This window comes from Centruroides sculpturatus, unplaced genomic scaffold (assembly GCF_000671375.1).
Source record: "Centruroides sculpturatus isolate CEXI.00-Female unplaced genomic scaffold, Cexi_2.0 scaffold1937, whole genome shotgun sequence".
NCBI classification, from domain to species: Eukaryota; Metazoa; Arthropoda; class Arachnida; order Scorpiones; family Buthidae; genus Centruroides; species Centruroides sculpturatus.
The window spans coordinates 68160-92371 of NW_019386146.1; the positions used below are offsets into that span (position 1 = coordinate 68160).

Genomic DNA, 24212 nt, shown 5'->3' on the forward strand with positions numbered 1-24212 from the left:
TCCTATAATTACGTAAAACATCATTGGGCAGCCGAACTACTTTCCGCGCCGTCAAGTGCCATGCTATGGAGAGATTACTATCGTCTGTACAGAATTATATATAAATTAGGTACTGTACATATAATTATATATTAATTATATATAAATTAGGTACTGTATATATAATTATATATTAACTTAATTTATTGTAACTTTGTTATAATTATATATATATTGTCCACCGCGTAGCGCCACGCTACGGAGATTTTACGCTAACTATCGTCTGTACAGTATGTAAATTAGGTACCGTGATACAGTACTGTAATTTTATACATTTTTTGTGAAAGAAACATTTCTTATTCAACGGCGATTAAAATTATTTATATTAATGATGTCTCCAAAGTTCAACGAAGTTTTCGCAGAAAAATAAGTTATCAGAAATCGGCCGCGGTTTGGTGTTCTGCTTCGCGATGAAAACAAGCTTGAGCAACGGCGATGTCGAATGGTGCACACTCGGTAAGTAATCCTACAATTTATTGTTTATAGCGTAGTTTATACGGATTAATTCCAAAAAAAATACAACCCCGCTAATAATACCCCGACTTACGCTACCCCGGAGTTACGCGATTTTCAAATCTCGTCGATTCGTCTTTTGTTTGAGCGCCACGCAACTTTTGAATACTCACTCCCCCCACACTATTGTTTGGCTTACATGTTCGGATGTGTCGCGCGGAATCCACACATAGCTACAATTTATTTTGTGTTATTTATTTCTGTGTTTGTTATATCTATGGAGACTCGAGAGACTCTACTATGTCATCTAAACGAAGTAGAACTAATTCTTCTGCATCTAACAAGAAAAGAAAAACTTTATCTTTGGAATGTAAAGTTAACATTGGGTATGTTCGTAAAGTCGAACGAGTTAAACGAGAATGACGTCATCGTTGTTCCTATTTCGTTAGACTTTTCGAACGATTCGTTACTAACGCGTTTAACTCGTCTGACTTTACGAACGTACCCATTATTAATAAGTTCGATACAAAAATGAAAATTTGTGAATTGGCAAAAAAGTTTCATTCACCGAAATTGTCGGTCAGAACAATTATAAAAGACAAAGAAAAAATTCTCGAAGCTGTGAAAAATGCTCAATTTTTAAATTCAAGCATCATTCGTAAACGTCACAGTATTATCGCTGAGATGGAAACAATGTTAAAATTATGGCGTAATAATCGAGTAAATGTGAAAAATTGTAAAATAATATAGGCCTAATTTGCTATACATATGTATTATCTAAGATTTTATTAAACATTTTTTTTCTAAATTATTGTTTTGTTTAGTGTCCGACCCCAATTAAAAATTATTTGTATGTATTTATATGGGAAATTATACCCCGACTTACGCGATTATCGCTCGGTCCCACCTATCGCGTAAGTTCGGGGTATTACTGTATACGTATTTTGGAAATATTGAGTCGGATTAGTCTAGAATCGATTAATTTTATGAAAGAAAACCTTTCAAACAGCCGTAGTCCGTAAACTTGACACGTGACGGGCTGTGATTGGAAGGACTCGTAAGAAATCGGATTCCTAAATAATGGAACGTATCTATGATCTTATAGAGGGGTCGACTGTAAATAGATGTTATATGTTTTCATCAAAGCGAGAATTGGCATTTAGAGGGCAAAGGAAACCTATTGAAACTAATAACAGAAGTAATTATATTGAACTTGTTTATTTATTAAGTACGTCAGATAAATAGTCTATTAAAAATACATTTAAAGAAAGAATTAACTGATTGCCCCTGGAAGTCGGCTTCTTATAGAAACACAGCTTCCCTATCATCAAATGTCACGGCACGCCCCTGCTGTTAATATTTTAAACCGATCTGGACTGTTGAGTCTAGATCTACGTCAGGATTCCTTGACACCAGTTAATCAGTTTTATAATATGTGGATTAACACGCGTTCGGAAATAATATGGATTTGATTCAGATAACAAATAAGAGACATTTCTTAAACAAATAATAAAAGATTTAATATAATAAAAGTAAATAAAATTACATAAATGGAATTAATCAGAAATAAAATTAAGCAAATGAGATATTAAGCGATTGATTAAAATATACGCTTGGAGAGAGAGAGCTCACAAATTCATTTATAATCACACTACCTCAAAGTTTACTTTGTCTTTATGTTTATCTGATCATACTTAATTTCATGGAGAGGTCTTGATTTAGCACAATATTGTATTTTTCCTTCTATTCTCCTAAATTAACTCATTAGTATACTTGACTGGAGATGACTAAGGGCGTTGGCCTTAGGGAGACAATATGGGAACTTCTTTCTAATATGAGATTCCCTGACGTACTCCTCGAATCATGCAGATCTTTGACTATATTTTTTTTTTTTTCAAAAGTATTAGAGGGCTGTCCTTCTTTCACGTAGGACTTAGCCCTAAGTTGTGAAGTGAACGAAGGGAGTAGAAAAGTTGTCAAGTAAGAAGTGGTGAAAATAGTAAGATAGCAAAGATAGTTTGAAAGGAAGGAAGTACGGGCTCATGAACGCCTGCCTCGGCATTTATTAAAAACTAAAAAAAAAAAGTTTACAATACAAAGAAATATAAACATGAAATTATATACAATGGTACGATTGGTACCTGTGAATACATTTGAGATTACATAGTAATTGTGAACATTCATTGGTACAATTAATTAAAAAACAAGTAAATTTTAAAATTTATAATATAAATGTGTATATAAAAAAGTGTTACAATTGGTACCAAAGAAACAATTGTAATTTGAAGTATATACATATGGAATAATGCATTTGTTTTGGATATTTCTTTATCCATTGAACAACTAAGTCAAACTTGCTCGTACATAATTATTATTTCAGTAACTTACAAGTGGTTTTTGTTACATAAATGCTAAACAGTATAATAAAAAGGTACAATTGGTACCTTTGAAAACATTAGTGGGTACATATTAATTATAAACGACTTTTTTGGAACATCAAAGTAGAAGGTTGCAATTAAATTATAAAGGAATTACAATTGGACAAAACATATAATGGTATAGTCTGATACCATTATATCATATTTACAATTAAAATTTTATAAAGTAGTTAAAGTACCATAAGATCAGGATTTTTGTCATCCATTGTTTACAATGTAAACATAAACACAGTTGACATACGAAAATTTATAGACTATTTACAATTAGTTCTTTGTTTCTTCTTTATTGTTACTGTTGTTTTTTCGCAGTATAGATTAAGTTCGATCTTAGTTATATTTCTTCAATTGATGTATCGTTGTTGTCTTCTGTTTCACTGTCTTCTCCATTACTATCTGTGGTACAGCTCAGTTCATCTTCTCTTCTAATCAGTTGTGGTGTGGTCACGTGTCGATAGTTTGTTTGGTTGAGGATGTTCGTATTTTGAATAAAGTTTTTGAAAGCTTTAAAGAAGGTTTTATTGTTCACCACATCTTTTTCATTGGGTAGCAAATTAAAGCCAGCATACAGGCATTTCATTTGGAATTGAGAACGTTCTTCGTTGAATTTTGTACATTCGTACATAGAGTGGTACACATTGTCTTCTTTATCACTGTCTATGTCACAGTACATATTATCCGTTTTTTTGAAACAGTGTAAGTAAGATCTAAAATTTCCATGCTGCGTAAGACACTGCGTTACTCCAAAGTTTGTAGTAAAGTGTTTATTTTTGATCCTTTCAGTGACTGACGGAAAGAATTTATAGCACTGTCTTCCTGTTACAGAGTTAGTGCAGTCCTGTTGCCATAAGTCGTTGGTGATGTTTTGAATTTTTTGCTTAATAACAGATTGTGGTAGTCTTGCATATCCAATTTTTGTGCAAGATGATGTGGCTTTTTTGGCTACCCTGTTAGCCAATTCATTCCCATCGTGGCCCCGATGGGCCGGTATCCAGTTAAAGTGTAGATTATGGCTCTTGTTCATTTGTTCAGAGAGTTTTATTAGTTCAGTTGCCAGTTTAGTGTTGCTATGTTTCCGTTCCAGAGTGTGTAAAGTTGCTTTGCTATCGGTATATATTTCAATAGGACCCTCATATTGATTTTTGTTTCGTTGGATATGTTTTAAGGTTGTTGCGATAGCAAACGTTTCTGCTTGCATAATTGTACAATGATCTGCAAGTCTGATGGATGCTTGATATTTTGTTCTATTTTTATTATCTTTAATTACAATTCCGCTTCCTATTCCTGAGAGTGTACTTGATCCATCAGTAAATATTTTTATGTGGTTTTTCTTGTTGATGTTGTCGTGAAATTCCAGATTGACTCTAGTTTTCTGTTTGAGCAGGATTTCTTATTTCACTTGCTTTGTCTATCTTCTCAGTATTATTTTCAGTAATCATATTTATTAATTGGCTATCATTTGGGAAATCACCTGTTTTTATTTTATTGCATTTCTCCTCCTCAGTCATTTTTAGTAAATTTTCTGTCTGTAAGTACCACTCCCATATGAGGTCTTTTGCCTTCCAGTGAATTAGTTTTAGATTAGCCAGGATTAATAATGCGTCAGTCGGACTTGTCCTGTAGGCTCTACAAATTCTCATAGCGGCTTTCCTTTGAATGGAGAGTAATCTTCTTTTGTTATACACTTTTTCAATTGCTTCTCCCCATACCTGAACTCCATATAACATCGCTGGCTCTATTGTACCTTTGTATATGAGTTTAGTATTTTTATTATTCATCCCCCAAGTGTTTCTTGTGATATGTTCCAGTAAATTAGCTCTTTCTAGTAGTTTTTTGTGGATTTCTTGTATATGGATTTTCCAACTTAATGTCCTGTCGAAATATATTCCTAAGTACTTGGTGTATTGCACATTTTTGATATTTTTGTCTCCAAGTTTTATCCCAATTGGTTTTTTCAATTGATTCCTTTTGTTCCTCCTTGTGCAGACGATAGCTTCACACTTTTGGTGATTTATTGGTTGTTTATTTTGCTGACTCCATTTGTTTATTACATTGAGAATATTGTTAGCTTCCTCTTTGAGTTTATCACAGTTTTTGTTCGCTACCATAACTAATACATCGTCAGCGAATGCTTGAATTCTTATGTCACTGGTGTCCAGGATCTCCTTGAGGAGTGTATCGAAGGCAAGGTTCCAGAGGCCTGGTCCGGCTCTGGAACCTTGTGGGCATCCTCTAGTAACTTGTTTTTTGATTACTAAATCATTTGTGTAATAAGCAGCTTGTCTATTATTTAAGTAGTTCTGTAAGATGTTTTTAATATTTTTTGGACAATTCGTTTCATTTAGTCTCTTTATAAATGGAAGACCACCAAAGGTAGTCGAACGCTTTTGTAAAATCGATTTGTATAAGTATCACATGTCGTCCTCTTTCCCAAGCCTGATGGACAAATTCTTTCACTCTTATTGCGGCGTATATAGTTGATTTACCTTGTTTAAATCCGTACTGATTTTCGTTTATTAATTTGTTTTTATAGAGGTGCCAGTTTACTCTTTTAGTTCTAAGTCCGTCAAGAATTTTGCCCATCACTGGGAGTAAGCTGATGGGGCGGTAGTCGTTTGGTTTCTTCGGGTTTTTCGTTTTAGGTATTAATTTAATGTTCGCTTTTTTTCCATTTCGTGAGAAAGACTTTTAATCGTAAGCATTCATTGTATAGATGCACCAAAGAAATAGGTATTTTTTCATATATGGCCTTGACCATCTCCGCTGATATGTCATCAAGACCAGGTGATTTATTGTTTGCTAGGGATTTCACAGCCTGTTGAACTTCTTTAAATGTAAATAGCCTATCGTTGTTTCCAGAAGAGAGCTGTAGGGATTGTCTTCTGATTTCTTTCTGAATGTCTGTTTCAGTCGTTTCGTTGTCGTCTGGGAAATGATAATCTAAAATCTGTTTAATATTCTCCTTTATATTTATTTTATCTGCATTGTTATTAATAATGTCAGGAATGTGAGTCTTTTTGCATTTTTTAAATATTATTTGGTAAGGCTTAGCCCATGGGTCTTTTTTACTCATTTTTTCATAAAATTTTCTCCAGGTCATGGTTCTCTGTTTATTTATTTCTTTTTGTATTTCTGTAATTTTCTATTATACTCTTTTTTAAGTCTTTCTTTATCTACTACATTAGTGTTTTTTGACAATTTTTTTCTTAGTGTTCTTATTTCTATTTTTTTTTTATTTGACAACTCACTTGTCCACCATTTAGTTTTAATGTGATTGGCTGTTTTTATTGTACTTGCCTCCTCTTTTGCCGTATTGATTGTTGTTGTAATGAATTCTACGTACTTCTCTAGATCCCCCTTATTGTTTATTGGAGAGAAGTGATGTGATCTCCACTGTTTGGCAAAATTCTCCTTGAACAGATCCCAATTTATAATTTTTCTGTAGTACTTGTTTTTATTGTTTTTGGTGGTATTTAACTTGATTTCAGTTAATATGTACCTGTGGTCGCTTGCTGATGTTTTTGTTAGTCTCACAGTTTTCAATCATATCAGTTATGTTTCCTGTATTAATAAAAATATCTGTCCATCCTTTTGCAAATCCTGTATAGAATGTAGGAATCGTAGACATATTGGATGAAACCATGTCCCAGTCGTCCATTAAATTATTAATAAGTCTACCCCTTTCATCCTTTTTTTTGTGAAACCACGTCGCCGACTTTGCATTTGCGTCACCTACAATTATAATATTTTTCCCATTAAGTTGTTTTAGTATGTTTCCTAGTTCATAAACACATTTCTTGTCTTCTTCATATGGTGAGAGATAGATGCTAAGTATAAATATGGGTTGGTCTTGTTGTATTATCGCCGTTGTAATGTTCTCATTACTTAAATAAGGGATTAATGCAATGTCAATTTCCTCTTTTCGAGCAATTATTCCACTTTTCGGTTTACCATGTGCATTGTTTGTCAAAATCCCCCAATTGTTAAATCTCACTATATTATCATTAATTGTATATGGCTCTTGAATTGTTATTAAGTCTACGTCCAAATCACTAGCAGTTTTTATGACAAGCGAGCTAGCTGCTTTGCTCCTTTGTGCATTTATTTGGAGTAATTTAATGATCTTTGTATTATTTCCTTGAGGATCCTGCGTTGTTTGTGTTGTCTGAGTATTCTGCTGTATGGAGTTATAGTTCATAATTTGTTCTTTTAATTTTCGCTTTCTTTGTTTTTTTTTTGTTAATAGACAATTTGGGTAAAGTGCCCCATGGTTGGTAGGCTGCTTTTTGTTGTTTGGAGATGTTTATTGTTTATATAGCAATTAATACAACATGGCGGTTCATTTTTTCTTTCACACTCTGAGTATTTATGATCATTGCCACAATGGCTGCAATGTTGTTGTTTTGTACAGCTTTTGGCCATGTGACCCACTCAGCAACATCGGTAACAACGTAATCTAGGGACATAATCATCTATTTTGATGGTTGCCCAGTTTATTGAAATGTATCTTTCTTAGATAAATATGTTTTTTATTTTAGGTGTAACCGATGGGATCACATGCTTGCAATTTTCTGAAATCTTTCCTTTAGTTATGATTGTACGAATATAACATTCTTCTTTGAAAGTTTCCATTTTCGTATTTCACCATAAGTTGTTTTGTTCGTATATATATGACACTATGTTCTCATCTGACACTGATTGCGGCACATTTAAGAGTATGATTTTGGGTTTTCTTCCTTCTGAATGTTTGCAAGTTATTTTGTGTTTCAACGTAGAAATTTCTTTAATAGCATTTTCTAATTTTTCACTCTCTTCTCTACTTCCTACCCGGATACAAATTCGTTTATCCTTAACTTCTTTGACTGTCTTAATTTTTATTCTTAGACGATGTGGCTCTATATTTGCTTTAATGTGTTCTGTCACCTTCTTCATGTCAGTTAGTATGCCATCTTCTTGTTCCTTGGGATAAATTAAAACGGCGTGGGATCCCCAGATCCTTCTAAGTTTATCTTTTGATCTATTGATCGTTGTATATTTCTTGTTGTTAAGCTATGTTTAATATTTCTTTGAGTTATTTCGCTGTAAGTTGGAATTTTAACCACTGGTTGATTTGTTTCTGTGTTTGCTGTAATTTCTTCTATTATTCCATGCATTTTATTTAAAAATCCAAACATTTTTGTTACATGCTTTCTTATTTCAACTCTGTGATTTACCTTGAGTTTGCTATTTGTGTGTCCTGGGCAGATATCCCTGACTCTTCCCAGCAGCTCAATCGCCTTTCTGATTAATTTATTTTTTATTGTCTCATCTTTTTCAATCTCCTTCATTGGCTTTGTAGCATTTGTCTTTTCCAGAGGCACCAGGGTTATTCTTGGCTCCATGATTTGTTCTGCCATTTTGATTCGCATTGAACTAATAATTCTATCCTCAACCAATGAATAGTGTACACAATAGTCCTCACAAAAATAACTAATAATTAATTAAAACTAAATTTAAAAATTAAACTAGTGGATAATCTACTCAAAAACCTTATGATGAATAGTCCTACCAGTAATGCCAATAGATGCAATAGATAAAGATATACAATAACACTGTTTTAATAAATAGCAGTAATATTAAATCAATAAAAAAAACAAAATATAAACTAGTTAATACTAATATAAAAACTAATAACTTACAATAAAAACTAGTAATAGCTTATTACCGAGTTTTATTAATAACTAATAAAAATAATCAATAAAAATAATCTCAAGAATAATTATTCAGAAGTAATTATTTAAACAAATAAAAACGACGTTAAAATTAAGAAAAAGCCGTTGTTGACCGTTATTTACCCTTAAAAATAAACGATACGACCGTTATTTTTGAATTTTTAATGAATAAATATTCATAAAAACTAAAATTGCTGTAGAATTGTTAATTAAGCACCAACTAAAACCAAAATTACACCACTATTAGACAGTAACAGCCTTAACAGCCCTACCTATTTTTGCCCACAATTGTTATTCCCCCTCAAGCTAAAGCCCTTGAAACAAGTCAAATTTCAAAACCCCCTAACTCCCCCCTAATCATTCTATTTACATAAAAAACGTGTCATATGAACCGGACTCTCTTCCTATTTCCAACGATGTATAATAAGTCAGGCAATGCATAAAAATTCCGCACAAAACATCAATAAGGCAAGAGCACTAGAAAAACTAGTTTGAAGGTATCGTTATGTTGGGTGTGTGATTGATTTTTCACTGTTCCTAGCACTCCGATAAGTTATTTTTCACATATGACAACACTGTTTAGTGATGCGTTTGGATTGGTGGGATAAGGGTACGTAATACATAGACGATCTCCTTGACAAATGTACTAGAAAATACAGCTTTCGGCATAGTACAAAATTGCCACTCACGTGAACGGAGGAAAGGGGAATTATTGAGGGGTCGACAATTCCCATGGTGGTGAGATTTGTGTTAGATAAGTGGAAAAACAAAGGATACTTCAACTTTCGTTAAAGGACGTGGCTCTTTTATTAATTTTCCCACGTTAGAAAACCGCTATTTTCACACCAAAATGAAAAAATATTTTACTTCATTATTTTAAACTTTATATTTAAATTGTTAATTAGACCCAGGAACTATTCGGATCTCACATATAATTACGATGTTTTCGGTCATTTGGCTATTATGGACTTGAATTATTTCGGATTACAAAATATTTCGGTCATCATCTCAGACATTACTTGCTTTGAATACTTTCAAATGTGTTTATAAAACGAATTTGATTAACTAATACTCAAAAATATAATTTGAAAACAGATAATAACCCACGGAACTGAGTTACAAATTTACAAACAACTATTTTATATAATCATTAGAGAAACCGAATTCGATATGAAGTCGAAAAAGTAAGCTACGACTATTTTTTAACAACCGATATGCCCTTTTTAATTACATAATAATCATAATAATAATAATGTTTAAAAATCACCAATAAATACATATTTTTAATTTTTCAAAATTACACCTTACCAGCGTGTATATAAATACAGAAGATATACATTAATTTAAAAACTTTTTGTTTTATATCCAAAATTTCTTCCTATTACATTTCACATAATAAAAATATAAAAGGACAAAATTCAAAACTATAAATTTTTACATGTTAAAAAACTATATATTAATTCGAAGTTACAAATATTATTTACTATAATAATTAATTATGAATAAAATTTAATGATTCTACGAACATCTTAACTTAAATACAATTTTTAATTACAAGAAAGTAATTATGATTACTATTGAAATACGTTTTACGTTATATTTTAATTATTATTTTTGTCACTGGTTAACTGTTTGTAAAATTACTAATATTTCAATACGTTATTTAGAAAAACATTATATTACTTCAGAATAATAAAAATAATATTATAAAAAAAATGCAAGATTACTCTCGATTAGACTTTTAGTAAATTATGCCTACCGCGAAAATAGTGCCTCCCATATCTCTGATAACGTCTTCTTCCGATCTTAAACCTTGTTTGACATGAAGATCCAACAAGGAATCGATTATACGCTGTTTTGTTTTCATCTCTGGTTCTTCTTCATGACGGGTCTCTTTGTCTAAGGAATGTTGCTGCTGCATTTTTTTCACAAAATTTTCTTTTCTTCTCTTGAACACCTACGCATTAAATTGAATTATTAATTACTTAAATCAAAATACAAAAGTCCATTTACAAGTTCAGTTTACCTTTTCGTCGAAACAATGAATTATTTCAACGTCCCTCTTGTATTTTTTTCCTATTCTACTCATGAAAAAAATTGGGGAAAGCCGGTACACTGGATTTGCTATCCATTCAGGAAAATATGACAGAATTCTAAAATTTAATATAAATTATTATTACATGAAAAGGTAATTTATTCTAATTTAAAGTTTAATTAAGAAGTAAAAATAAAGGACCATCAACTATTAAATTTACATAAAATTTATGATTATATTTCGTATGAAAAACATAATAGAAATTTTTTAAATTTAAATAATTTAAAATCTTTAAAACTTACTTTAAATAATGATTTTCTGTAAACGTTGTTTTCTTATTTTTGTGTTCAAAAGTGCTAGAAAACTTTGCAATAATTTAACATCGTAATAAATTTATTTTTGAGAAATATTAGAAATAAGTTTTTGGACTGTGTATTTTTATATTTTGATTAGATGTTTAAACGTAAGTTTTCGCTATCATAAAGACTGAGGTAACAGAAAAAACACAAAAATAAATAAATACTACTTATTTATTGCGACAACGATATGCTTTGTGGAAAGTTCATCTTTCACACATTTGCCATTTCTGTTACAAATTTTCTGTCAGGTGTTATACATAAAGTTTAAAACGTTATAACTGATACAGTAGAACCTCGAAAACTCGGCTCTCGATAACCCGGCACTCCGGATAACTCGGCCACACCCTGGCAGGGCAAAAAAATCCTTAGTTAATTAATTTTCATTATAGACAGCTTTATAAAAGTATAAAAGCTCTCATAAAGTATTTTTCTGAGGTCTGTCTTATCAGGTAAATTACTGTACACAGTGTATTCATTAATTTTCATTTTCATGTAGTAAAGGCTCTATGCCTTCATAAAGGACGTACTTTTGATTTGTTTAAGGGTATTTGGGCAGTTTATTCTCTGTTATATTCTCAAGTAAACAATACATATAAGTACAGTACAGTATTTTCTGGGGAAACATTCGTACTTATTTTTTTTAACCCCATTCCCGATAACCCGGCGTTTTCACAAACTCGGCCACCCTTCGGTCCACATTAGGCCGAGTTTTCGAGGTTCTACTGTAATTAAATTAATTTGAGAATCTTTCTAACATACTTAATTAATGAACGCATTGTATTCGTTTAGAAACGCGATACTTCTCTCTGCATATCTTTAATTATGATAAGCACGTATAGCTAAAACACTTCATTTATAATGTACAAACTTATAATATTCGGTTAATTGATAAACAATCAAAATTTGGAATGTTTCGTGTTTCTTCTATTAAAGTTGACGCAAACATTTTAAAAATTTCATCAGATATAAACTAACTTTATATTATTTAATAGAAATATTACGTTTGTAAATATTATTTGAAAAATGAAGAAATATATCTGGAATTACATTTTCCATACCTGTGAATTGCGGACACATATTCTTGATCTTTCGTAGTCTGAGAATGTAGAGAAACTCCTACTGCTATGTCTACATAGAAATAAATTGATATTTATATTTTTTTAAATAAATAAACATACGTCGTTTGTAAATGATATTCAGTTTCGGGAAGAAATCGCAGAAAAAAAAAGTTTCAGAAACAAAAAAGAAACAAAAAAAATAATCATTTAGGCCATACAAAATTGATTATAATCAGATTTAGTTATAATTTCTGTTGCTAGACACGGATAGTTTTAAAAAAAATGGATAGTTTTAAAAAAATGGCAGTTTCACAAGAAGGAAAGTCGTCCTCTGTGTTAGAATTTTACATGAATAAGTCCGTAATCACCGTGAAACCTGTAAGTGGTAAAAAAAAAACTGTTTGAAATCCTGCCCCTGTCCATTGTTGGTTTCTTTAAAGAAAGTTCAGTAGCTTACTGTTCTTGCAGTGACATATATATATATATGTATATATATATATATATTTTTAAATTCATTTAATGCTTTCTTTACGTGATGAGTAATATGTGGGCAACATAAATATTTTATTTTATGTTTTCGTATGAACAAATTGATATTTATAATACATAATAAAATATTTTACATTAGAGAGTAATACCTGCAATTATGTCGAGTGTGCAATATTTCATCCATTCCAGGATATCGAATATTTCATTCTTCTGCAATTGTTTGAGTTTCTCCACTAAGACGTTTGAATGCTCCATAAATACATTTTGATCATCTTTCAGATTCCGAAGATGAAAATGTGGAGCTAAATATTTTCTTCTTTTTCTCCGATCATCGCCAGAACTTTATTTAATTAAATTCAGAAAACTGTAAACAACGATTTTTAAACTAATTATCAAATAATGCATTACCTGAAAAGAAAATTGCTATCTCCCAAAAGTGGCTTAAAGAAATCAAGTGTAAAATCCTGTGTTAAACTGTTGCTTCGTAAAATTTCCTATTAAACGTAATACTGATTATTTCCATTCGTAATGAATATATTACATAACTAGGCATGTTTTATTACCTTTGCAGATTCTGGATGTAAGAAAACAATCAATTTATATCCAAATATGTTTATACAGACGACTTTCTCGTTTGTAAATAGCATAGGAAGTCCGGTAGAGAGATTTCTAATAACTGTAAAGTTACGAAAAAATATTTATGTATTCCTAAACAGTGAAATTACTCAATAAAATATTAATGACATACATATGTCGATGTGTGAATCGTGGTATTGTTTGTCACGTTCAGAAAATACAATGTTCCACAAAACTGGTAAAAAAGACATAGTCGGAAGATTCATTTTTATCTCCTGGCCGTTGTCTTTATTTTCTGAAAAATTAATGTCTGTTAAAAAAAAAGTTGATAACGAGCATCGCCAGAATGGCGAACAGTTATATTTTATCATATTTTTCATTTATTTTATGTAAAATATATGACCTCGACTCAAATTAGTGTTTGTTTACCTCTGTACAGTTCATCATACTTTTCCTTTAACAACAGAGTCGTGCCGGTCGTTTCCCTAATACCTTTCAGGGGGAAATATTTGAATTGGAATAATACGACTTCCGATTTTCACCGAAAATTCTTTTATAGTTATTCAGGGCCGCACGTGCAGATGTCCACGGCTTGTTTCGTTCGTCGTATATTTCACCACGTTTTTGAAATTATGGAAGTCAATCGATAATAGAAAGTTTTAGGCTTACAGTTATTTCGAATCTCATCTCAATAACTATGTATACCAATAGTATATCATAAAAGTATTTTGTTTTCATTTTGTTATATTCGATTTATTCATACAAGCAATAAATATATTGTATTGCAATCGTACAAATAAGTTTCGTTAACAATATTAGAATATGCAAAATGTATATTTTAAAATAATTATTGGTTATATTTTAAGTTGTAAAAAATATTTTTATTGCTAACTTCTGTTTGCTCGTATTGTGGATAATTCAGTAAACTAAAAGCACTTTCAAGTGTAGCAACGGTTTGCGAACCCGTTTTACATCATAAAGGATGCCCTAAATTTAATCGACTTGTCACTTTGCATAAGCAGTAGCGAAGGTGGTATTATGGACCGACATTATAGTGAATTGTAAATAAGTTATCGTAACTACACCCACATTTTTTGTGCGAAAAGTACTGGTAACTATTCATCTAAATCAAGGGTGGCCAACATGAGGCCCGCGGGCCGCATGCGGCCCGCCTGGAGTCGTGTTGCGGCCCGCGGAGCTTGGTCAAATGAACGTAAATGTTAACTTTATTGTACATATCACCAAATGAACATTAGAAGAGTTAAGAAGGTTTGGAAGAATTCTATGAAATGTATTTGGACAAGGATAAATATCCTGCGTTTTACAAACATGCTCTGTCGATGGTTTCGCTATTTAGAAACACTTATGCGTGTGAACAACTTTTTAGTCGCATGAAGTACATCAAATCACAAGTGAGAACACGAATTACTGATGTTCATTTGGAAAACTGTTTGCGTGTAGCGACAACATTAGTCGAGATCAATTTTGATGCACTTAGTTCTGTAAAACAAAGTCAGATGTCTCATTTTTAAATATTTTTTAATTGTCTAATAAATATGTTTCTTGGTTATTGAATAAGTGATTCTCAATTATGTTTAATTTTCTTCAAAAAAATATACCTATTTTTTTTTTGTGTTTATTTACATTAAACCAGGCAAGTGTTTGACCACGATCTCACCTACTGGAAAGCAACGATGTGGTTGAAGCTGTAGCACGCTTGCTTGTTTACTTTTAACAAAAAAAAAAATTAGGTGCGTGGCCCGGCAGGAAATATTATTTCTGAAATTTGGCCCGCCTGCTAAAAAGGTTGGCCACCCCTGATCTAAATGATCCTAATTAGATTTTTCGCTAGTGTAATTATAAGTATGGTTTTTGAAGGCTTCGGTACAAAACGTCAGAAAGTTGGCTTAGGGAAAACCGAGTGGTAATATGGAACCTCACTGTATGTTTTCAAATAATGCTTTAATGTATCCAAAAACAAAGAGGATAGTACAAAGAATATTAAATAATTACAAAATTATTTATTCCAATGTATTTTATCGAAAAAATGCTTTTATAATAGAAAAACATAACCTCCATCAACAATATATATTCCAGAAGCTTTTTTTCGATATTCTCGGGAAGAATTGGCTTCTATCTAGTGTCTTTTGCACAAATTGCTCCGGACAAATGTCTGCTTGCAAAGAGAGAGTTCAAAGAATTTGGGTTCCATGTTAAAAGCACCAATGCATCGCCATCTCGAATGAACTTATGTTTGTCAAGATCAAACTTCAAAAAACGTGAACATCACACAAATTAACGGTCCTTAAGGCCATTTTTGAATTTTTTTTCTAAGTTTTTGGAATGTTTTTTAAGTCTCCAAATTTTTTCAAAATTTTTCCCGCGTGAAAAAATTTTATCGCGATTTTAATTTACCTTTAATGACGCATGCTTCATGCTTAATTGCTTTTTAATAGTTTCAATTAGTTTATAAAAATATACGGCCAGCTAGTATTCACCCTACTATAAACCGATCGCCTCCCGAGACTTCTATGAGAATGTCCCGGAAAATCCAACTCCAGCTGTGTTCAAAGTCATCCAGCTGTGTAAACAATGACTCATCAGCGTCAGATTTCACAGAAAGGCGAGACAAAGGAAAATAAAATTTGAAGCTTTTTCTTAAAATTAACGCATTTCTTTCGTTTATTTTTTCAGTTTTAAATATTTTTTACGTTTAATTATATTAATATGGTGTTAATATGTACTGTACCCCTAAGTCTCTGGAACGGAATACATGCACCAGCGAACCTACAACTACACGATTTATATATTAGAAATAATTACATTCACGTAGCATCCAAAACATTCGGATTTCGAAATGCACAAATATGCTGATTCACTACGGACAACCGTTTAACTGAAGTGAAACGAGTTTTCCCCTCGCTATGGATGTCTGCCTAGTGCAGTTCAGCCAGAATCCGCTACAGTTCAGTTAATTTATTATCAGTTTGAAACGGATCGGTTCCATAACACCTGCAGAGTTCCATAATACCAGCTTTTCCTCTAATATAATTTAATAAAAAGCTAACAACAGAGATGCACGAACATTTTATATACAGCAGTAGAAAAACATTCTCAGAATGTGGAGATTCGCAAAAATCTGCGAAGACGAAATTTGACGCGATTCCGATACATTTTTTATGTATACGTGCATGAGTACTTCAAAAGTAAAATCGGACATTCTTTTATAAATATTCTGTATTTAAATCATGAATAATACAATGTAATCGCAAAGCGTCACGTCACGTGGTATAAAATCGACCAACAAAATGCTAATATTTAAAAATTGAGCTTATAATTTTATAAATACTCGATATTTTGACATAAAACCTTCAAAGGAACCACAAAAGAGTTGGTCGGCTCAGTAGCGTAGCGTGGGTGTCAGCCGCCTGGGGCGGAGGAAAATTTCGCCCCCATTATTTATGTGAGCCGCCGGGGAGGTCGGAAACCGTCGACTCTCCCTTTTCGGCAACAGGTCGTTAAATCTACTCACGTGTCAAGATGGCTAAATTTCGAATGCAGTCCCGAAGGGTCGGGATTTTTGTTGTCAGGTCGAGTGGAGGAGGTGAGAGGGGTCGTCGACGAGGCGTAGGCGATATGCGAGTAAATGACACCATTTAACAATGGAAACAACGATTAGATTAACGAAATAACAAAAATATAGGTTACAAAATCTAATATCAGGGGAAGTGAATTTAGTTCACTAGCTCCTAACTCGCGGAGAGAGAGTTTACAATTATTTGTTTTATACCTCTAGTCGATTTCAACGTAGGCACAAAGTTCGACGCACAAAGTTAAAGTTTCCCGGAGACTTAATCCTTTTAGACCGTAGATGTGAGACTCCCCCGAGGAGGGGAAATAAGTCGCTTTTATAGCTTCGGACTGGGAAAATCAATCATGTGATCACCTTTAATGAGAGGTAGAGTTGGTCCTGCAGGTGTGGAGGTTAAAGTTGTTCCCGGGACCCAAAACAAAATTACGAATTCGGACTTTAACTATAAACTTTTTGTCTTGCAGCAGAAGAATGTCATTGTTCGAGGGTTGAATGTTTACATTGACGATGAAAGTTATAAGTTTCGATCGATATTTGATTCTTTTTTCTGACAATGTTATTTTAACGAGGAGGCGACAAATTTATTTTAAATGCGTCGAAAATTTAGCGGGAAAATGAACAATTTTGGGCTAATTCTGAGGTCAGATCTCACATTTAGGGATCTCAATTTAAAAGACTAAAATTCAGTTTCGTCACAGAATAAGTAATGAAAAATTACGTGCTAGTGTTGCCACCTTATTAAAATCTCTGACCTGGACGGCAAGTGAGATTTGTTCGAATAGAAGTTCCTGACGCATGCGTATGTCATCTTAAATCAATTACAGTTAGCGACTAGGGAAACTTGGATAAGAGTAACGCAAGAGGTATATATATATACGAATAAATTGTACAAGCAAAAAAAAAAACAGAAAAATCAACAGGTTGCACACGATATCCCCGGACGGCGAGTCGATTCCCGGACTATCCGGATGGATAGTCCCGGGAATCGACTCGCAAATATTCCGTGCTCATTTCAACCGGTTCGAGTCGTAGGTGGACGAAAATATTAAATAAAATGGTTCAAATTTTCACAAGATATTATTATTTATTTATTGTAAAAATTTTCCGCCCTTTAAAAAGGGCCGCCCGGGGCGGGCCGACCCCATTACGCAACGCTACTGGGTCGGCTGTCGAAAGAATTCTTAAGAATACGCAGACGTTTTCTGGATTTTCAGAAAGCTTGGTTGGTGTCGCGAAAATCCCTCTCGTTGAAAATCAAGTCGAAACTGCAGTTCAGTATTTGGAATTTCAGAACGATCCAAAGAATTTATTCAAAGTTTAAGACTTCCGTATCGCTCATCGCGGACACTAAATATTTTAAATTTCATCCAAATCGGTTGGATGGTCTTGGAGATATTAATCATCAAATTTAGCCCTTTAACATTAAACGTGTGGCTGAGCTCTACTATAAAGCTCTGTAGCGCCGTCGAGTCACTTCTTTCGTGTTAAATTAATGATATTTTAAAAATTAAAATAACGAAAAATATTCAATTATTGGCTTACCTCCAGATATAGATGAATTCTCTCTATGTTTGTTCGATGTCGAATCATTTTCCTGTTGTTTTCTTCCGTTTCTCCATTTTTTTCCTATTGAATATATCACAAAAAGAGAAATAATGATTAAACTTAACACAATTTGGAACGAACTCAGCAGACACATGGTCAACATTTTTCTTGATCTGCAGTTTTAAATGCGTTACTGTACGTAATAATCAAATATCTATGCATAAAACAACAAGCGCCGAATAATGCCAATCAGAATCAGAGTTTTTGCCACGTGATCACAGTCTTCCTATTATAGAAGACTAACTTCGCACTACGAGACTTAACTTCTCCCATTTCTTTTCTCGAGCTTGGAAAATTTAATTTATGTTTTTACATTTTCATTTAAAACGTCTTCGTAATTTGAGTACATTTTGATTGTAGTTATATAATAATTAAATATTATTTTAATTTATGTTATGGTTGAGTTATTAAGGGTAAGGACAGTAACAATTCCGTCCCCGGTCGGAGTCGGAGTCTGTAGATTTTTACACGACTCCACAGCTCCAGTCAAGATGAAACTTTCGTGTAAAATCAAATTTTACAGGAAAGCTTTTATACCGAAATTCTATACCAATGTTTATGTATAATGATTGGTTCATTTATAATTCTCCTGACAAATATCTGGTAAAACACGTGTGAAATAAGGAAATTTATAAGAATAAATGTTATTTATTGTCGAGTGAACATTTAAATGTTATGAGAATCAAGCTATTCATTCCTCTTAGCAGGCACTGGGTGCAATCAGGCCGCAAAGGTATCAACGAAATGAACTGAACAAAATTCCTTTGGCTTTATGATAATTATAATTGTTCTCGTTACAGTGAAACAAATATAAGGACGTTTAAGGTCAAGTATGTAAGATCGATAAATGATGAAATAATAACGTCATAAAATACATCCAAATAATAAGATTTACATCAGCCCGTGTAGTAATGTGAAATGCAAGTAAAATCGGGAAAACGGCCCTGGGGGTGAAGCAATTGAACTCAGGCATACGAAGATTGGAGGTTTGTGCATCTCACCAACATTCTATCCACGTGAAGTTTTTTGTATCGCGTATCAAATGTGCAATTACGTGTCATTTTTCTATAAAATTACTTTCGGAAAATATTTTCTTGTCATATTGTCCAAATATCGCGTTGCCTTATTCAATTGACAGTACTCATCCCTCGAGAGCACGTGTTCCATTCCAGGTAAACATTTCTCGGGGACGATATTCTTCAATGAAATCCCGGAAAAACCCACAATATGTATCAAACATATTTTAATTTAGTGCCCACAAAAAGAAAGGAATGTCGAAAATTAAATTTATATATATCCAGATATCTATATATATCTTTATACAATGAACAAGTAGTAAATATACTGCATATATATACATACAAACAACAGACACAAATAAGTAAACAAATAATATATATATAGCCTATATATTATAGTCTGTACTTAAACGTCGTTTAAGTACAGACAAATGCAATTAATATTTTTCGATAACCAAATTACTTTTCCACGTGTTGACATCATTTTTACAGACATAAAAATACGTAATTAAAATTAAAATATGGAATTGTCTTTTCTGCATATTTTAATTAAATTTATTTCGTATATTTTTAATAAATTTATTGCAAATAATAAAAAATACAGTTTAGAATTTAATCAGATTACTTTGGGAACCGTTAGATAAATTCATTTCCTAAAAAACAATTTAGAAAAATAATTATCAGTAAATGGAAATTCCCTTTACTGTTGATTGATTGTTCGTATTAAATAAAGTAGAATTTTAAATGACAATTGGCAATAAATAAAGAAAAGGCCATTAATAGAAATCAAGGAAAAATAAGAAACTGATAAGGAATTAATTGCACGTTAATTATATTCACTTTTTTATTTTATCTTGATTGTTTTGGCTAATTTACAAACAAATGACCGATTGAATTGAACACCTTCATTTCACCTTTATTTTCGTAGAAGTGAAATTTAGTATTCTAACTTTCCTCGTGATAAGTTCCAATTTTATTTTCAAACAATGCAATAATTTCTGTAAATATTTTACCCTCCTCACACACAAAGCAAATGAGAACAAAATATGTTTAGAAAATAATCGAAACATAATCAACTTAGTTCAAATATATTTTATTTTAAAATTTAAAATACAATATATCTATAAAATTAAAATATAAAATAAAATATAAAAATCGCTACATTTCGCCTTTATTATTAGTTTGAAATGGGAAGGTTCCATAAACCTACAGGGTTCCATAATAGAATCTCTTCCGTATAATTTAAAAATTTTTTAAATTTTTTTGTATGCAATAATCAGCCATTCTTTGACTTGGACACTTTCTGGTTTTCACCATTAGAAAAACATAATATTTGTCATTAAAAAATTATTTTGTCTGGGATCTCATCAGTCAGCGAAACGATTTATCCCACACATTTATTTTGGAATTCGCAATAAGTTAAATTGGGAATTCATATAAAAAATTATATATTTTTTTATTCATTTATTATACATCATGTTTATTACGCAAAATGGGACTTAATGTACCAATATCAGAAATTATACTAACATATCTTAATGAGGTATTTAGATCATCTTGACCAAAATAAAATCGCCAAATTTCAAACTTTTTCGGTTGAAAAGAATGGCCACTGCTGACGGTCTAAATTAATTATAGTTTAAAAATTAAATAAACAAAAAGGTATTTAATTATTGGCTTACTTCCAGATAAAAACGAATTCTCTCCATATTTCTTCGAAGTCGAATCATTTTCCTGTTGTTTCCTTCTGTTTATTCCAAGTGAATATATGGCAAGAAGAGAAATAATAATTAAACTTAAAAGAATTTGAAATAAACTTAACAGACACATGGTCAATATTTCTCTTGATCTGAAATTTTCGATGCGGTACGTAATAATCAAATATCTATGCGTATGTATCTGTAAAACAACAATAGCCGAATAATACCAATCAGAATCAGTGTTTTTCTGTCATGTGAGTCGCGGTTTGCCAATTTTATTTCAATTTATATTTTCTGATTTTTTTTTATGAATTAAAATATCTTTAAAATTAAATTCAATTTTAATTCAATTATTTTCAATTAATTTTAATAGAAATTAAAATTAAATTTCTATAATTTTTTAAATTAGAACTATTCAATTTTCTACAGGAATAATTAATAACATTTAAAACTTCTGTCATTTTTTCTATTTCATTTTGAATAATAAAATCATACAAATCTTTAAATAAATATTTCATTATTTTGATATTAATAAAATATCCAACAATATATTTTGTAATATAATTTGAAAAATATAAAAAAAGGTTGTTTTTCTTCACATAGTTTTAAAATGTCGTTTTTATCATTTTCATTTGAAATGTTTATATATAAATATGAAGTAGAAAGAAATTCATTAGTTCTTCACTTTGAAAGGAAAATACTCTATTTATACTTTTTCTCATCTTGGTTTATTTTCATAATTAAAAATTTCAGATATTATAACAGAAAAATGACTATCAGGTTTAAATATCACATATAAATTCTTTGCTTAAATAAATTTTCTTTGGTGTATTTATTAATCATTTAAGAAATATTTTTCTATTAATATATCACGTTTATTAAAAATGAATATTATTATCTACTTCAAAATATTGTACATTATTTTTTACATCAATACATACATTCTTTTTTAATTTAATATTTATTTATTTTTTTTGAATCACATTCATCAATTTTTAAAAGATATTTTTTTACCTATATATAATCCATTATCTTTATTATTTTCAATTCTAATATTGTTAGATATTAAAAACATTTTAAGATTATTAAAACTTATTAATATATTATTTTAATCAAATTTCATATATTCTCTTTTATTAATTTTTCCAAGTACTTTTATTATATATGGTATATCATCTTTTCCAATCTTTCTTATAAAATCAATTCAGACAATAAGATATTAATATTCTTATTGTTCCTAGCCTCCTCGTCTTTATTATTATTATGTGTTCGAAAACACTTACTATGGGAGGAAGACATTTTATAATGTTTTTATTTTTATTTATATTTTTTCATTTATTTTCTTTGCATATATCTATTTTTTCTCTTATTTTTCTATACATCTTTTCACATTCAAATATTATTTCATCTAGTTCATTTACTTTTTTATATAAAAAAATTATTAAAGACTCTTCTTGTTTTTCTTCTTCAGTAATATCTATTTTTTCAAATCTAAAAGTTCTTCTACTATTTATCATATCCATTTAAATGAAAGAAAAGTTTTTAATACCTTTTCTTTTATTATTTTTATATCGTCATTTCTTATTATATTAAAATTTAAAAACATTTTATATTTTTCTTTTACAGTCCTTTGGAATTCTTGTCTCTCGAATATATCAGCAGCGAAATCCTTTCTGTTTTTTAATTATATCTAAGTCAGCATCTAAAAGGAGAACTAAATTAGGTATAATCATACAATCATCATCCTTTAGTTCATTAAAATTTAAAAACATTTTATATTTTTTTTTACAGTCCTTTCGAATTCTTGTCTCTCGAATATATCAGCAGCGAAATCCTTTCTGTTTTTTAATTATATCTAAGTCAGCATCCAGAAGGAAAACTAAATCAGGTATAAGCATACAATCATCATCCTTTAGTTCAGTAAATTTTTCTCTTCCTCTTCTAAACTTATATCCACCTTACATTTTCTTAACAAAATATATCTTGTTAAAGTATAAACAATTCCAGGATACACGTATCTATCTATTATACAATAAATTTAAATATTAATATCCTTGAAAATATCATCTTTTACTTCATTTCTGTTTAATGAAAATAAGGAATGAATAGGAAAGACCAGGGAAACTTCGGCATACGGGGCAAGTTTGTCAAGCGCTTTTTTTTAAAAACAAATTAAAAGGAGACTTTGGTTATAGGTTAGGCAGTTGAGTTTTATTGGTGGCTTGTTGAGTGTAGTGTTTTTATTGTTCTCCAACAAGCGTAGTTGAATTATCAAGCAAATTTTCATTTTCGTTCAATTCCATATAATATTTTTTTTCCATTTATATTGAATTGGCAGGTTTTGTTATAATTCCATGATAACGAAAGTTACTTTTCCTGTTAGAAGGATGTAACTTCAACTTATTCACGTGGCCAGATCGTGGCTTGGCATTCTGTTCTCAGGGTTGTACTTAATGTTTCGAAATCATGACTAGCGGGGTAAGATCGGCAACATAAAGCCACATTAGAAGCAAAGGATAAAAATCAAACAGATGATAAATGAAAACATGTTTGCATTTGTTATTCATGTATATATGTCTTTGAACTTGCATTTCGTTGTAATAATATTAAATGGGTGTTGGATTTGTATTTCTTTGTTTTAATAGTGAATTCCAACTTATACATTGTTAATAACATAAATTTATATACGTGCCTATCTTGCCCCATTACTGCTGCTCCTATACCAGGGGCAACTTTAATAAAAATAATTAAAATAATTACAACTTTACAAAAAGAGAGAAGTTGCCGAAGTTGCCCCTATATCCGGGGCAATTTCGGCAATTTCTCTCTTTTTGTAAAGTTGTAATTATTTTAATTATTTTTATTTCCAAACTGATTTTAACCAGTTCTATAGTAAGAAAACATTCCAATAGACAATATGCAAAGCTTTTTTCAGTTTACAGCAGAATTTATTACACAAAATTTAAGTACAGCTTAACATGCCGATCTTGCCCCGGTCTCCCCTAAATATTTTTATTACTAGTTAATCCAAGTGATTTTATATTTAAGATACCATTATCATCAAAATCAATATTTATTTGATTTTTTTTTTAATCATTACTTTTACCAATTGTTAACTTAATTCATGTTGCCATTTTCGTA

At 31.0% G+C, this 24212-nt stretch overlaps 1 protein-coding gene across 1 annotated transcript in view; it reads right to left on the reverse strand.

The window, feature by feature from the left end:
* The window catches only part of LOC111613800 (cytochrome P450 4C1-like), a 25688-nt gene extending 7234 nt beyond the window's left edge, over positions 1-18454 (reverse strand). Inside the window, exons 1-8 of the mRNA XM_023355150.1 lie at positions 18290-18454; positions 13328-13450; positions 13143-13255; positions 12988-13073; positions 12729-12919; positions 12091-12160; positions 10665-10791; positions 10398-10595 (exon numbers count right to left, since the gene is read on the reverse strand). Coding sequence (XP_023210918.1) covers positions 10398-10595; positions 10665-10791; positions 12091-12160; positions 12729-12919; positions 12988-13073; positions 13143-13255; positions 13328-13450; positions 18290-18446 — 1065 coding nt within the window. The 5' untranslated portion in view covers positions 18447-18454. The remainder of the gene's footprint in view (positions 1-10397; positions 10596-10664; positions 10792-12090; positions 12161-12728; positions 12920-12987; positions 13074-13142; positions 13256-13327; positions 13451-18289) is intronic.
* Positions 18455-24212: the final 5758 nt, after the last annotated feature.